The 17,605-nt window shown below is 44.8% G+C and overlaps 1 protein-coding gene across 1 annotated transcript in view; it reads left to right on the top strand.

The window, feature by feature from the left end:
• The first annotated feature begins 6,154 nt into the window (after positions 1–6,154).
• Positions 6,155–17,605, top strand: part of LOC147972315 (uncharacterized) — a 35,435-nt gene continuing 23,984 nt past the window's right edge. The window contains exons 1-7 of the mRNA XM_087524293.1: positions 6,155–6,256; positions 6,372–6,566; positions 6,653–6,826; positions 6,914–7,291; positions 7,379–7,543; positions 7,636–7,697; positions 7,804–7,876. Coding sequence (XP_087380419.1) covers positions 6,155–6,256; positions 6,372–6,566; positions 6,653–6,826; positions 6,914–7,291; positions 7,379–7,543; positions 7,636–7,697; positions 7,804–7,876 — 1,149 coding nt within the window. The remainder of the gene's footprint in view (positions 6,257–6,371; positions 6,567–6,652; positions 6,827–6,913; positions 7,292–7,378; positions 7,544–7,635; positions 7,698–7,803; positions 7,877–17,605) is intronic.

Below are 17,605 nucleotides of genomic sequence, written 5' to 3'. Positions count from 1 at the left end.
TGTACTAGCTTCACATGCTTCGCGCGTCGGGCGGGTGTTTTTACTGTAGCAATATGTTAATGTGTTCGCTGTACGTAACCAGCACCTCGAATCCTCGATACTAGTACTATATAGTAGGAGTAAGTAGTAGGAGTAGTAGGGTGGCATGGGCCAGAACAAGCATTCACGTCCAGGAGTACGGCACACGCCACCACCACGACATCCATCTGACACCATATTATTTCTTGGAGTCCGTGCTAGAGAAATCTCTTCAACCTCGTCATTTCTCTAACTTCAGCCATCGCGCGGCGGGCGAGGTGGGGGTTTGCCGATAGTCGGTTTCCTAAACTGCGGTCCCACTTGTAAGGCCAACTCCAACGCACGACCCCAAACGGACCTCCATTTTGCACGAACTCCAACGATAATTTTGACTAGAAAAGCAAGACCAAAGAAAACAAGAACCACAAGAATACATTTTACTACTCCTGTAAGTTGGACTAGTGCCTTCTCAATGCATTCATTGTTGATCTACTGAGGCTCGATCTTGCGTGCTTCTTTCTTCTTCGAGTGTAAAGAAGTAGACGTTGCTTCCTCGCATCTAGTCTCGCGTCTAGCCTCTATTCTAGTAGGAGTATCAACAAGTGCACTAATCTCATCCGAGAGCAGAACCGAAGATCTGGTCGGGTTCTTCCTCCTTTTGCCGACACATGGGACATCCAGCATCCAGGTCGTGTCATGAAAGAAAATAGAATGGTAGTTGAAGCCACGAGATGTGCATCAGTCATCTCTTTGCCGTCTGCCAGCGGATGGCAAAGAACTTCTTTGCCATCCGCTTACAAAAAACAGATGGCAAAGAATTGACAGATGGCAAAGAACCTGGTTGCCATCAGCCAGTTCTTTGCCATCTGCTAGCGGATGGCAAAGAATCTTTGCCGTCCGCTGGCAGATGGCAAAGAAGTGGGTGGGCCCAGTGGATAACGGCGCTGTAACGACCCACTAGCCCCACCTCTTTGCCATCTGCCAGTTGACGGCAAAGATTCTTTGCCATCAGCTGGCTGATGGCAAAGAGGTGGGGCTTTGCCATCCGCTGGCTGATGGCAAAGAAGTGGGATTTTGCCATCCGCTGGCTGATGGCAAAGAGGTGGGACTATCTCCTCTCCCAACTCTCAAAAAAAATCTCCTCCCCTCTCTCCCAGCCCGGCCCCACCCCTCTCTCTCCCAGCTCGGCCCACCCTCTCTCTCTCTCCCCACCTCACCCGCCCACCACCACGCGCCCCCGCCCCACGTTCCTGACGCTGGCCCGCCGCTCCACGCCACCGCAGCCCGCCCCTCCCCCGCCACCGCAGCCCGCCCCTCCCCTGCCCCTCCCCTCCATGCCAGCCTGCCCCTGCGCCCGCCCCTCCACTGTTCCAGGCCGCGGCGCCGCTCTCTCCCCGCGGCCCTCCCGGCCACCGCGGCGTGCCCCGCGGCCCTCCCCGCCACCGGAGTCCGCCCCTGCGCCCGCCCCTCCATCGAGCCAGGCTGCGGCGCCGCCCCCTTCCCGCCACTGCGCCATCCTCCTGTGAGCAACCGTCTCCCCTCTCTCAAGTCTAACTGAATCCCGAGAAGGATGTCTTCCCCTCTCTCTTAAATGTTATCTCCTTGCACCCTTAATGTGTTTTTCTTGTTTTAATTTAGCTGGCCAAGATTAGTGTTGCTCTATTTTACGTTCTTTTGAGTAGATCGACTATTGTATCATTCTCAACTAAATCCATTTCTAAAGCATCTAGAGATGGATATATTATGGGTGGAGGTAGCCGGTGACGTGATCAATATGTAGTCATTGACCATCTCGCTCACTGATCTAATTAGCTACAAAGTGGATTCCCTACTTGCATTAGCTCCCCGACCACCGTATCATAAATATATAAACTTACATTACATATTTACTAGAACTGTTTGTTGCATCATTGAAATCAATGAGGGCCTATCTAAACAGTGTGATACTGAGCATGAAATCAATGGTTAAAAATCAAGTTACATGGATGTCACCCAAGCCGGGACATAGGCCCCGTTTGTTTGGGCTTTTGCTTCTACTTTTGCAGCTTTTCGCTTTGGTAAAAAAGTAAAAAAAAGCTTCTAAATGGGTGCCTTTTGATTTGGCTTTTGGCTTATACCATCATATAACAATATTGATTTATAAGCCACAATCTGAAGCAAAAAAGCCCATATTTAGGAGCTTTTGTGTCTTTTTTACCAAAATAGAAAAGCTGCAAAAGCAGAAGTAAAAGCCCAAATAAACAGGGCCATAACCTCTTTTGCAAGTCATTCCAATCTCTTGGGGCCATTCTCCATTGGTTCCCTATATGGCATCAAAGATGGTGTGGCTCTCCTGAATGACGTGTGCGATCCAATGCAGTAACTTGGCCTCTTGTATTAAATCGGTCCATAAATCTGTCTATACTAGTATATGTTATTTTCTACGCATGGAAATGACCACGTGATATGCATGGAATGTGTAGTGAAAGCGTTCTTGTAGAAACTGCTAAAGATTTGCTTAAACCCCTAACTATAAGAACTTGTTTTCATGTACAAGTTTACCTATTGGAGTAATGACTACAGTCTGAGAAGGCTATCTTTTTCAGAACCCAACCAAATCAGATATATTCGCAAAAAAAAGATATGCATGACACTAATGCAAGTGGGATTTTTTTGTGCCTTGTGATCCGAAGTTTGAATTGTCTTACGTATTGGCTTGATTACAAGTTTTGAATAAAGTAGTGAGTGAAGCCAGCGCACCCTATACGCAAAAAATAATTTACTAATTTCAAAACAAATAAAAAAACTCTAAAACTTTTTTGGAAGGGAAATGCACCTACACAAGCTAAATTGTAAATCCGAAATATTAATTAGCTGCCAACAAAAGACTTATATTTTTCAAAATTCAAAAATATGTATGTTATTCTAAAATCCCATTACCTTGTGGTTTCTCAAAGATTTAAAATTTGCAAACCTCATAAATATAAATCTTGGTCAGCTCTTTGGAAGCAACCCCCTTGCATACATTATTTTTCTGTATGGAACTCCACAGAGAATCTAGAATTAAAGGCAGGATTTGATCACCACGCTTATATACTTGGCTTATAAAAAGAGATGTACCTATGTATGGAAGTTAAGCAGTAAATAGAAAAGCAACCACCTTGCCTTTATCACGTATCTTGCTCTCATCTCTCCCAAAGCTTAAGCCCCAACCAAAACCATTACCTGGGTATAGCACAGAATGTGTATCTCTATATTTCTGTTGGTAAGAATATAAGTATCATACTTGGTTCCATTCATAGGCTGAGAGCACGGCTTCTTCCGCCATGATACCGAAATCAAGACCGTTGCTCAACGGATTAGGTACCAATCAACACCATAGTTGTAATGGAGTTTGGAATCTGTTTCTACTTGCATTACCGCCATACTTGCATTCTATTTCTACTATATTTCATTCTTGATCATGAAAGATGATTTAATGTGCATGTCCCTCTCCTCCTTATAAATTATACATGCAACATCTTTTTTAGCCTCTTTTTCATTCCTTATATTTCCCCGCTCTCTTATTTCGCATATATAGAAGGTTAATTTAGCCTTATCTTTTTGGCTCATATTTCCTTGATTCCTTGATATCCTCTTTAAGAGAGTGCTTGTTTCCTCGCTCTCTTATGTCGCATATATAGAAAGCTAATTCATCCACTCCGGGTACAGTTTCATATGAGATATATCAGAGGGGAAAGGAGAGATACACACGCATGCTTTACACAATAGTGCATGCCGTCTAATTTATTTCATGTCCACTTTGTTTTTCCATTTTAGATAATAAATTGGTGGCAGAAAGCATTTTGACTTGTTTGGCACTGCTATGTGCTACTCCGCAGATTCCAAATTACTCATTTCATACTTGTTTGTTCAAACTTTACGTGCCTAGTTACGCATTCGTCATGAATTCAGATAAAATCTGAATGTAAGTTATCCCATGAATTTATCTGAGAAAGAAATTTTAAGAGGCTGGCCTATAATTTTAAGAGGATTTTTAACCTAGCTTTTTCTGTTTAGTGCTGGTTTGGCTTACTTAGCTTTTATATTTGAACAATCAGGTTCACAAATAGATACTAACCTAGACACGAGCTGGATAAACCCTATCTGATTTTGTTTTCTCCACTTGAGATTTGCAGGGGAGGTTGCATTGCCCGGAGGAAAGGCAGAGGAGGGTGACCGACATTCATTTGACAAATACGACATCAACGGGTATCGCTTTCGTACCTATGGCAAAGAGCTATCTATGGCCGACCGAAAGTCTACAAATTGTTGTGTCTCTGCTATCGGCGAAGGAGATACCGAGTATTATGGAAGAGTTGAAGCAATTTATGAAATTCTATTCTATGGTGCAAACCCACCGAACGTCGTAGTCTTCAAATGTCAATGGTTCCAGCCGAAAGAGACTAGAAGGACTCATGAACATCTAGGGCTAGTCGAAATCAAACAAAGCACCCATTTGGATGTTCCCGATGTCTATATTACGGCTCAACAGGCAACCCAAGTTTTCTATCTACCGTGGGCTTGCCAAAGTGATCCAAATCTTGAAGGTTGGGATGTCGTTTATGAAGTGCCGCCACGTGTTAGACCACCTCCCCCCAATGAAGAGGATTATGAACCTCACATTAATCCAGGCACATATGAAGGAGAATTGTTCCAAGAAACACGTCTTTCCAAAAAAACATTTCAAGAACCGCTCACCTCAGAACATTCAAGTAGACAGCGCAGTGAATCCGAGCCTGAGCAGGAACAAGAAGAGCCGGAACAAGAAGAGGTTACTGCTGCGGATGACCTGTCAATGCTTGACCGATTACATACAGGAGGCCTTCCAGATGTTGATGAATTTATTGATGATGATGATGAGCACGTCATTACTGATAGTGATGAGGATGATGCATTTACTGACCCCGAAGCATATATAGACGATGATGATGCATTTATTAATGATGACGATGAAGATTAATATTATAGTTCATGTCAGGTATTCCATTATTATTATATACATATATATTATTAATTAGTTCAAGTTTTAACCTAGCTAGCTCAAAAATGACCTATTTAACATAGGATAGCTCTAAAATGAGCTATACTTAGCATTTATTCCTCCAAAATGAATTTATATGCTTAGCTAGCTCAAAAATGACCTATTTAACCAAGGATAGCTCTAAAATGAGCTATACTTAGCATTTATTCCTCTAAAATGAATTTATATATATATATTATTATTCATGTCAGGTATTCATTTTTTTATGTTGTACTAATTTCGTTTACTCTTTGTCATTTCAGGTCCTGACAGATGGTGGGCGCGGGTCGAGAGCGCTCTGAGGCTCCTACCTCGGCACGTGGTGGGAGGGGTAGTTCCATTCCACCCCATAGCCTCCGGAGAGCGCTAGATCTCAGTTTGCAGAGTCCAGCGACGGTCGCTTCTTCTTCGGCCGGGAGAGGTCGCGGGTAAGAAGAAGGAGAAGGCTGCTAGAGGTGGACGTGGCGGCGGGAGAGGTAGGAAGGCTGCTACACCTTCCTTGCTGCCACCCCCAGCTGAGTCACCCGACCACAGGACTGCTCCGTCTGAGATCGAGCCATCTGAGGTGGACCCATCTCAGACTCCACTCCACGAGCCTCCGGCCGGCGAGCCTAAGGCAGGCGCGCCTACGGCCGACGAGCCTCGGGCCACCGAGTCTTCGCCCCACGAGACTCCGGAGCTCAGACGGGGTCACGCTGAGTCGGAGCCGAGCCCATCGGAGGACTGGACGGAGTCGAGTGCACATGGTCGTGTTCAGGGTGCAGACTATAGTCCTGATAGCTATAGCGAGGGTGAGTGGGTTGAGGGGCGCAAAGTCTACCAGCGTGGTCATACAAAGCTCCCGCCCACCCCGGCGACCCCCGACCAGAGGTGGTTGATTGCGCTTAACGGGGAGAAGTAAGTGCATTTACTCTTTTTTAACCTTTTGCCTTGACGTTTCTTCGAATATCTAATGCATTGGCCTTGTCATACTGCAGTTCTTGGACACACGAAGATGGTGTCCACGGGCCCAACACTGTCCTTGGTGTGATTTGTCGCCAGTGCTTCCCGGGGTGGGTCGCGTTGCCCGGTGAGGGCCGGGTTCCAGAGCTAGGAATGACCTGGGAGCACTACTTGCCTGCCCCGGCCCCGCCGGAGCGTAGGGTCGGCGATGTCGAGTGCGACACAGTGGCCGACATTGTGATTGCCACGTTTTGGGTAATTTCTCCTTTGCCATTTACGTTGTGTTTTCTTCTTTGATTGCATACCTTCTACATGTGTTTTCTTGTTTGATTGCAGAACTTCTAATCCGTGTTTTCTTGTTTGATTGCAGACCTTATACAGGTGTGCTGAGGGACAGGAGGAGGCCGCGGCTCGGGTTATCGACGCCGAGTGCAAGCGCCTACTTGGAAACTTTCGGCACGAGGCTCGGACGCAGGCTGTTCGAGACTACTTAGCACAGACTGGTATTAGGAGGAGAAAAGAGAAGTGCCGGGACAAGTATCTGATTAAGGAGAAGTACATGAAGGTAATTACCTATTCTTAAGGCCTTGTACTTAGTTTCCTTGATTTGATTCGTAGGCGTAGCGCTCAAATTTCTCTTGCTTAACTTAGGTGCCCCCGAGATGGTGTGCGGACAAGATGGACTGCTGGGAGGCATTGGTGGATGAGTGGTGCTCTCCCCAATGGCGCGTCGACCACAACATTACAAAGGAGAAGCGTCTCAAAATGAAAGGTGTGCCACACCATCTAGGCAGCGTCAACCTACATGGGTACGGGAAAAACTGGGTATGTGTGGTTTGCTTGATGATTCATGCAAATTCATTCTTTGTGCTAGTTTGAGTCCTTAACTAATACTCTGTTCCTCTCTTTTAGTCAAAACACAACAAGGCTCTAGTGCCAGAGCTGTTCGACCTCTGTGGCATGTCCAATATTGCACCGTACAAGAAGGCCAAGGCATTCTCTGAGTCTGACCTCGAAAATGCAGAGAACTTCAGCAAGAAGGCCTCCCACCACAAGATGGTGCAGTACGTTAAGCAGGGGAAGGCGAGGAAAGGGCCGGACTTTAACCCGAGCCGGCCTCTTGATCCAGAGCTGGTGATGATATCTGGTGGCGGGAGGTCCCATGGATCGTTAGCCATTGGTAATGGACTGATACGTTGTAGTAGCACTCTCCCGCAGATCAAGAAGCGCCAGACCAGCTCTGATCCTGAGATACCGCCTCGTTTACGACCAGTGGAAATTGAATTCCAGGTTTGTTATACGAACTCAGTAGCCTTTCATCCATTACATTGTGTTTGCGGCCGTCGATGATTACAATGCTAACGAGTGGTGTTGCAGGCTGCTATTGAGGCAGAGAGAGCGAAGACCCAGGCTGTTTTTGAGGAGAGGGACCGGCAGTTGGCGGAGAGGGACCGGGAGAATGAGGAGAGGACGGCTAGGTTGTTGGAGGAGAATAGGAACCGGAACGACTTGGCTAACCGGGCCATGTATGAGCTCTTCGTGGTAAGTTTCTTCTGCATATTAGCTAAATCATGCACGCAATGTTCCTTTCATTAGTAACTAATATGATTGACTCGTCAAAACCAAATGTGCAGTCCATGTGCGAGAAGAACGGCCAGACCCCTCCGCCGATGCCAGTCATTGCTCCGGGGGCACGGTGAGTTTCCTTTGAATGGTCATTAGTTACTAGTCTTCACATTTGAGTTGCATCATGCTAGCGATACATTGGAAATAATCTTTGGTGCAGTGTAACTCCCGACAAGCATCGACCGATCCTTCTCCGTCTGCCACTGGCGCGACCGGTCCTACACCTACACCTACACCTCCGTGATGACGGTAAGTTTCCCAAGTGTTTTGCTTAATAGGGTTTTGTTGTGATGCCATGTTGTATCTACACATATCGTGCATAATGTGTGTATGTTTGAAATGCATTGTATGTGTGGGATTCGACACCTAGTCGTGTGCCTTTGGTAGCCTTCCATATAGGGAAATGCCTCCTAGTGCTTCCACTGAGCCATGGTAGTTCGCTACTGCTCCGGAACACATGGATTGACCAGCATGTGTCCTTTGCTCTTGTGTCTGTCCCTACGGGGAAATGTCACGCGGTGTATCACCTAAGTCCTTGTAGCTTGCTACGACTTGGTTGCACTCGCTGATGACCGACACGTGCATTGCTGGGTCATGTATGCCTGTCCTTGTACGTTTGTGCCACATTGGTTATATGACTAGTCATGTCGGCCTAGGTTCTCTGCCATATGGATACTAGCGACATAATCATATACTTAGCATTTTTTTCCTCCAAAATGACTCAATATGCTTAGCTAGCTCAAAAATGACATAATAAGCTTAATTAGCTCCAAAATGACATATTTAACCTAGGATAGCTCTAAAATGACCTATACTTAGCATTTTTCCTCCAAAATGACTTAATATGCTTAGCTAGCTTAAAATGACATATTTAACCTAGGATAGCTCTAAAATGACCAATACTTAGCATCTTTTCCTCCAAAATGACTTAATATGCTTAGCTAGCTCTAAAATGATATAATATGCTTAAGAAATGACATATTTTAGGTCCTAAATGACTTCATATGCTTAGCTTATGGATGAGACGTAGAGACGTTAGAAGCTTACAAGCGTCTCATAATAATCTTCTTCTTCTAGTCTTCTTCTTCTAACTTTCTTCTTTCCCATTTTATAGATTTGCTTAAGATCACGGAAGCTTGGGTTGATGGAGTGCTTGTATTTAGTTTTTGTTTTGACCTTGTGAAACTTGTTACCTATGGATGAAACTGTGTAATATTGATGAAACTATGTATATGTACGGATGAAACTTGCTACTATTGGTAACATGTATTGGATATATGTGTTCATGACTATTGGTAATATCTGTTGAATATGCTATATTGGTCATATAAATATATTTGTGTTTGATATTCTGTGAAAATGAATTGATATAAGAAAAAACAAAATTAAATGGGGCAATATAGTCACTTTGCCATCTGCTGGCAGATGGCAAAGAGCTTTGCCATCAGCTGGCAGATGGCAAAGAGGCCACGTGTCATCTACACATAAAATTTGGTCTGGCCTATTTGGGCTATTTGCCATCTGCCAGCAGATGGCAAAGCTCTTTGCCATGTGCTGGCAGACGGCAAAGCATGCAGCCTTTGCCATCTGCTGGCTCACGGCAAAGAGCCTGCATACTTTGCCATCAGCTGGCAGATGGCAAAGAGCCTGCATACTTTGCCATCTACTGGCAGACGGCAAAGAGCCTGCAGCCTTTGCCATCCGCTGGCTGACGGCAAAGTATGTCGCTAGCCTTCTAACGGGGCTCACCCCGTTAAGAGGCTTTGCCATCTGCCAACTGATGGCAAAGCCACAGGCTCTTTGCCATCAGCCAGCAGATGGCAAAGAAGCCTTTGCCGGTAGGGTTTCAGATAAACTGTTTGCCATCTGTTGGCTGATGGCAAAGCCTTTGCCATCTGCCGACCATGCCTTTGCCATCTGCCGTGGCAGATGGCCAAGTGCCAGATTCTAGTAGTGTTAGTATTTATAATGTATCCTCATTGTCGATGTGGGTTGAAGACTTGTTGTATGTAATAAAATGATATGCCTGTGATAAACTTACTAAATTTATGAATGGCTTTCGAGTCACTTCTCTGAGTAAGTGGTGCGACGAGGAAAAAATATATTTTTCGAATACATAATTGTACATGCATTGCAATAGGTTATCGGATGAGGCCAATCAACAATAGTAGTACACTATTTGTCCTAGCTTCACATGCTTCGCGCGTTGGGCGGGTGTTTTTACTGTAGCCACATGTTAATGTGTTCGCTGTACGTAACCAGCACCTCGAATCCTCGATACTAGTACTATATAGTAGGAGTAAGTAGTAGGAGTAGTAGGGTGGCATGGGCCAGAACAAGCATTCACGTCCAGGAGTACGGCACACGCCACCACCACGACATCCATTTGACACCATATTATTTCTTAGAGTCCGTGCTAGAGCAATCTCTTCAACCTCGTCGTTTCTCTAACTTCAGCCATCGCGCGGCAGGCGAGGTGGGGGTTTGCCGATAGTCGGTTTCCTTAACTGCGGTCCCACTTGTAAGGCCAACTCCAACGCACGACCCCAAACGGACCTCCATTTTGCACGAACTCCAACAATAATTTTGACTAGAAAAGCAAGACCAAAGAAAACAAGAACCACAAGAATACATTTTACTACTCCTGTAAGTTGGATTAGTGCCTTCTTGATGCATTCATTGTTGATCTACGGAGGCTCGATCTTGCGGGCTTCTTTCTTCTTCGAGTGTAAAGAAGTAGACGTTGCTTCCTCGCATCTAGTATCGTGTCTAGCCTCTATTCTAGTAGGAGTATCAACAAATGCACTAATCTCATCTGAGAGCAGAACCGAAGATCTGGTCGGGTTCTTCCTCCTTTTGCCGACACATGGGACATCCAGCATCCAGGTCGTGTCATGAAAGAAAATAGAGTGGTAGTTGAAGCCACGAGATGTGCATCTTGGGTTAAACTATAAATAGAATCTTACTACTCTTGAGTACTCCCTCCGTTTCTTTTTAGTCTGCATATAAGGTTTGGTCAAAGTCAAGCTTTGTAGAGTTTGACTAACTTTATATTAAAAAATATAAACATTCACAATATGAAATCAATATTATCAGATGCACCATGAAACATATGTTCATACTATATAGTTTTAGTATTGTAGATGTTCATAATTTTTTATGTAAATTTGGTCAAACTTTGTGCAGTTTGACTTTGACCAAATCTTATATGCGAAGTAAAAAGAAACGGAGGGAGTAACTCCAAAAGCGGCCACCGAAGATCTTTATTGGATTTTTTTCATCACCAGCACATCGAGGTGAAAGATGTGAAGGTTTAGTGGGTCCTCTTGCATTTTCACTGACATGTGGGGCCGCATGTGAGAAAACAGATGATGGGCTCCGTGCGTCTGCTGGCTGGCTGAGAAGAGAGATAGGGGAGGGCTGAGCACAGACTGCTGGAAATTTGTTCTACATACCTCGATATAGTGGGGTGGCATGGGCCATAAATAGCATTCACGTCTAGCAGTACGGCACACGCCACCCACACGAGTCCCATCCGACACCAATTTTCTTGGAGTCCGTGCTACAGCCATCTCTTCTCCCTCCTGTTTTCTCAGCCATCGCGCGGTGGGCGGGGTGGGGGTTTGCCGATAGTCGGTTTGCTCAACCGTGGTCCCACTTGTAAGTGAAAATGCAACACCGCACGCATTCCTGTTTGAGCGGCGTGCCAGACCAACCGTGTGCGGGTGCGACGCGAACACGGTAGGCTTTTCCTTTTGAACTCGTAACTTGTAAAATTTGGTTCTGCTCCATGCCGCGACCGATAGATAGAAAATAACGATTTTGCCTAGAGTAATGAGAAGTTTGGTTTTGGCGCCGTTCATGCATGGAGTACGTACAAAAATTATGAAGTTGATGCGAAAGGTAAGATAATTACTGTAGTATCATATACTACTACATGGATTTGACGGAAAGATAAAAATACATACGGATCCATCAACGTTCAACGACATCCTCACGCCCTAGTGCGCCGGGTCACCAACCGATGTGTGAGGAGCAGCGGCGTTGGCGGCGAGCTCAACGTGCTTCTGAACAGTGTCGTCCAAGGTTGCCCTGCGCTCCAAGAAGGCCAGCGTCCTATCGTCCTCCTCTTGCATGTAGTAGTCCTTGTGGACGATTTGTGCGTAGACGTGGGTGATGCCAGTATCTAGCGAACTAAAAACACGGTCTTCAAATAAAACAGTGCTACCTCCTGGTGGAGATAGCACCCCGGTTGTACATGCACAAGAACCAGCCCTACCACACATAACCCAAACTCTCGCAGATTGTACCCCTATTACGATGGACAGAGAACCAGCTTCACCCAATCTAATCCCAACCCCAGCTGATAGTAACCCAGTTCCTGTTGACATAGCACCATCTCCACCACAGAGCTCCCAAACAAGAGCAGTTAGTAAGGCAGCTCCAGTGCCCAAAGGGCCAGTACTATCACGGTGAACCCCAACTCCACCAGTTAGTACGCTTATTCCTGTGGAGGAAGCACAACCAGCTAGTCGTAGTTTAGCATCTATCGCATTTGATTTTGTTAAATCGTATGTGCGTATCTTCCCATCTTGGAAATATTATACTGAAGATGAAGGAAAATGCCAGTTGCAGGCGTTTGTCCAGGAGTTATGTGTAAGTAATGTTATTCATGGCAATTACTTTGCTTCGTCCCATACATCCTACCTCCATGATGGTTATAATACAGCAAAATTTCCCATTTTTCTCTATAGAGAAGGACCGATTTGGAAACTCAGGATGAGGTAACCTGTGCTAATACCTCTGCTATCTTCAAGAATGCTTGGTGGCAGTATCGGAATTACCTGAAGAAAACATACTTCACCAGCAAAGAAACTCATCAAATTCCCTTACGTTCTCCTGAGACACATTTACTGGACGATGACTGGGAATGCCTTGTTCTGTACTGGTCCCGAACCAAGAATGTGGTAAGGTCTACGAGCTCATTTTCTATTTTTAAGTATTATATTCTTGCGTCTTACTGTACTCTGTTCATGTAGAACAAGTGCCTAAACCTGAAGAACAATTGTTCTAATTTAAGATTCCATTGCTACCATAGGACATAGATATATGTTTGTTTGATGCTTTTATTATGTACTAGTACTTGGCAATAGAAGACTTGGTAGTTTAATCCTGTCCACCTTACTAATGAACTGGTTCACCGAAATGAGTTTCATATACTAGTACATGCTAAACTTGTTATGTGTCTGCTTGTTTCTTCTTTTAGAATGCTGGCGGAATATTGGGGAAGAGTGCCTTATTAAGCAACGGTAAAGGAAGTAATGCAGATAAGGTTTAGGATAGTGACACATCCTGTCTTGGTTTAGTGTTGGAGTTACTGGCCACTACTGCTTGCACAAGCTATTCAAACTCACTGTCTGAATCGGTTCGGTTTCTTGAGTCTCAACCACAAGCTGAAAGACATCGACCAGCTGTGCTGCGACAAGAAGCAGAAGGACTGCGGAAGTCCCTGGAGCATTCAGATGCATACTTTCTGGTGCAATAGCAAGCATTGGAGGATTTTAGCGCCAAACAGGACAAAGCTAATCAGCTTGCTAAGCTTATTGCCAGCATGGTGGATACCCAGGATAACGTTTCTTGAGCTCTTCTGAAGTTGCTTCAGTTATGCTCTTGTTTTGCTGCCGCGTTTATTTGCACTGGTGGCCAATTTTGACGGCCAGTGTATATGATATGCTGCTTTGTTCCCTATATTTGCACAGGTGGCGAACTTTGATGCCGAGTGGATGTAATATGTGTAATAGCCGTGATAGCCTAGCATTAGTTGCTTGCTTATTTATTTCCTTGTTGTCTTGTTTATTTGTTTGCTTGTAGTCATTGTAGTTCTTTTTCCGCGGTTAACTAGTGGCTGCAATAACCTATTTTTTAAAACTAGGCCACAATAACCATGGGCTAATATTTACTGTAGTGACACTGGGCCTCCTACGGGCCGTAGAAACAGTGAGCCTTCTACGGGCCGTAGAAACAGTAGGCCTTCTACGGGCCGTAGAAACAATGGGCCTTCTATGGGCCGTATCATCAATGGGCCTTATACGGGCCGTATGATCGATTGGCCAAACATGGGCCAATAACAGGCCGCATTATGGCCGTAAACGGGCTAGAGTTGGAATCGTCCGTTCATGGGCCGACCGTAACGGGCCATCGTTAATTGGTTGTATTTGATGACGCTATGAAAATGGCCCAACGTATTAACGGACTACAAACGGGCCGACTGTAACCACGGGCTGAATTTGGCCCACAAGCAGAAAATGACAGTAACGGGCCGTAAGTAAACGAATGCTGGAAATGAGCCCAAGAATAAATGATCTCTGAGAAGGCCGAAAGATAACATGGGCTGGAAACGTCCAACGGAATAACGGGCCGTTAATGGGTATAATGTGATACACTGTTCATTACGGGCCAGTTTCACCACGGGCCGTTAATGGGTGTAAAGTGATACACTGTTCATTATGGGCCAGTTTCACCATGGGCCGTTAATAGGCCAAGAGTTACATAGGGCCTCATATGGGCCGAAAGACGTCATGGGCCATACATGGGCCAGAAGTGAAAACGGGCTAGAATCATATTGGATGGCCCAGATGACGCTACTGGGCCTAATTCGGATAGGGCGTAACGGGCCTTGGGTTAGCGGGCTGTAAATGGGCTATATGCGAACAGGTCGTTACCAGGCTTTACATGGGCCGGCCCGCCACCTTTTGACCAAGTCAAATGGGTCGGCCTTTTCACAGGAATAGGCCTCTGTTGGGCCGTGCCACGTGTCGACGTATCATAGGCGCCTATCTGACCCACTGACTAGATGACACATGTTTCGTCCGGACAATAAGAATTTTATACGTGGAAATTTCCCATTGGTCGGGGTTGTTAACGAGTTATCGGATCCAAAACCCGACCCGATAGCTTAACGGTGTTCCGTTACCGTGGATGCCACTGTCGGTCACCCTTGATGAAAGCACTTCTGTGACGCGCGATTTATCGTCATGGAAGTGGACACTTCCGTGATGATAATTTTGGTAATGTCATGGAACACTCCTACTACAGCACAGGTATGACTATCTTGATTCTGTCATAAATTTGTCATGGATGTACATGCATGACAAAAAATGCGACCTACTGTGACAAACACGTATCATTACAAAAGTGTATTTTTTTGTAGTGATACCATGGCAAGTTTCAACATTTTCAGAGTTCATTTTGTAGTGATTTTCAATTTCACGGTCATTTAACTCTCTAAACAATTCGGTAAATGACTGAAAAACAGCAAATGATGTCAAAACGTGTTGGAAATTGATGACGTCGCTTTGAATGCTGCATAATGAACGCAAAAGAAGTCGGGATTTCAAATAAGTATAAAAAACATTGAAGTGCCCGTGTAATAGATGAGTTCTCGTCCGAAACCCTGATTCTCCGAAAGACATTGTCCAGTTTGTACATGAAGTGCGTCTAGTTTTTGCCGTGACCCTCTCTGCTCTTTCGCACATGCTATGCGGGTGAAATGATGATACCATGGCAAGTTTCAACATTTTCAGAGTTCATTTTGTAGTGCTTTTCAATTTCACGGTCATTTAGCTCTCTAAACAATTCGGTAAATGACTGAAAAACAACAAATGATGTCAAAACATGTTGGAAATTGATGACGCCGCTTCGAATGTTGCGTACTGAACACAAAAGAAGTCGGGATTTCAAATAAGTATAAACAACATTGAAGTGCCCGTGTAACAGATGAGTTCTCCTCCGAAACCTTAATACTCCGAAAGACATTGTCCAATTTGTACATGAAGTGCGTCCAGTTTTTGCCGTGACCCTCTCTACTCTTTCGCACATGCTATGCGGGTGAAATGATGATACCATGGCAAGTTTCAACATTTTCAGAGTTCATTTTGTAGTGATTTTCAATTTCATGGTCATTTAGCTCTCTAAACAATTCGGTAAATGACTGAAAACAGGAAATGATGTCAGAACGTGTTGGAAATTGATGACGCTGCTTTGAATGCTGCATACTGAACGCAAAAGAAGTCAGGATTTCAAATAAATTTAAAAAACATTGAAGTGCCCGTGTAACAGATGAGTTCTCGTCCGAAACCCTGATACTCCGAAAGACATTGTCCAGTTTGTACACGAAGTGCGTCCAGTTTTTGCTGTGACCCTCTCTACTATTCCGCACATGCTATGCGGGTGAAATGATGATATATATACCATGCCAAATTTCAACATTTTCACAGTTCATTTTGTAGTGATTTCAATTTGACGGTCATTTAGCTCTCTAAACAATTTGGTAAATGACTGAAAAACAGCAAATGATGTCGGAACATGTTGGAAATTGATGACGTCGCTTTGAATGCTACATACGAACACAAAATAAGTCTGGAGTTCAAATAAGTTTAAAAAACATTGAAGTGCCCGTGTAACAGATGAGTTCTCGTCCGAAACCTTGATACTCCAAAAGAGATTGTCCAGTTGGTGCACGAAGTGCGTCCAGTTTTTGCCGTGACCCTCTCTACTCTTTCGCACATGCTATGCGAGTGTAATGATGATACCATGCTAAATTTCAACATTTTCACAGTTCGTTTTATAGTGATTTTCAATTTCACGGTCATTTAGCTCTTTAAACAATTCGGTAAATGACTGAAAAACAGCAAATGATGTCAGAACATGTTGGAAATTGATGACATCGCTTTGAATGTTGCATACTGAACACAAGTCTGGAGTTCAAATAAGTTATTAAAAATAAAAAAAGGTGCAATGCTGGTTCATTTGCTTCAAGCCTTTCGAAATAGTGTAGACTGCACTGCACATAGCTCAGTGCAATCTATGCTATTTCGAAAGGCTAGAAGCTAAGCAACGTGCAGATGAGCATTACACCTCTTCGTCATTGTCTCTGCACTCACGGCTTATAAACCACTCATACTGCCTCTCTCTTGGCGAGGTGGGACTAAAAATCAGCTTACTAAGAAACTCTACTACCGGTTCATGCCATGAACCGGTACTAAAGGTCTTCGTGGGGGCCCCAGCCTGACCACAGCCGCACTGGCCTCATTAGTACCGGTTCGTGGCATGAACCGGTACTAAAGGTTGCCCACGAACCGGTACTAATGATGTCCACCCGCCTAGCCGTTGGAACTGGCACTAATGGTCACATTAGTGCCGGCTCAAATTCAAACCGGCACTAATGTGCTTCACATTTGACCCTTTTTCTACTAGTGAGTGGTTCTATTGTCCAAGAGATCAACACTAGGGAAACTTTATTTCAGTGTAAATTTTCTTTTGAAGGTTGTGCTGCTAATGTCGAAGCACATAAATTAGCCAAATATTCGCTTAGTCTCGGTCCGGGGCGCCACCTCTGGTTAGGCCAACCCCATGATCCGAGGTGTATCCCACCCATTGTGGTCTTTGATGAATAAAATTTGCCTTACCCCTAAAAAAACCAACATGGAAGCTAAGACGTGAGATTTGTTTGAGAAAAAAGGTGCCAAAGCCATGTGTGTGTACATGGGCAGTTTTGGATTTGATCTTTTTCTGCCAAGGTGCATGGAGAAGCTACAACAACAAATAGAGACAAGAAAAATTATGCAGGTTGCACGGAACATTTTTCTGGGTCGGTTTGTTGAGATGGCTTGAAACACGTGGATAGGATTCGGAAGCGCGGGGGAAAGCGCGACATGAGGATCATGCAAACACAGAGCGTCCAAGACATGCACTGATTTGCAAGCGGTCGTGGTGCAGGGTGAAGCATGATTGTAGTCGAACAAGTTCGGTTGGGTTGGACTAGACAATCTGACGGATTGATGCAAGTCGGTTGGTGCAGAAGACGGTGGTGGGATCGGCAACAATGATATAGGAGCTTGATCTTGATGGTGATCGACTTCTGAGACGTGGAAACACGTGGCACATCCCCGAGGGCCTGTGTGGCTTCAAGACTATGGC

Source organism: Triticum urartu, chromosome 5A (genome assembly GCF_056163025.1).
Source record: "Triticum urartu cultivar PI428250 chromosome 5A, HENAU_Tu73, whole genome shotgun sequence".
In the NCBI taxonomy this organism is placed as follows: domain Eukaryota; kingdom Viridiplantae; phylum Streptophyta; class Magnoliopsida; order Poales; family Poaceae; genus Triticum; species Triticum urartu.
This window is presented reverse-complemented; position numbering and strand designations above follow the sequence as displayed.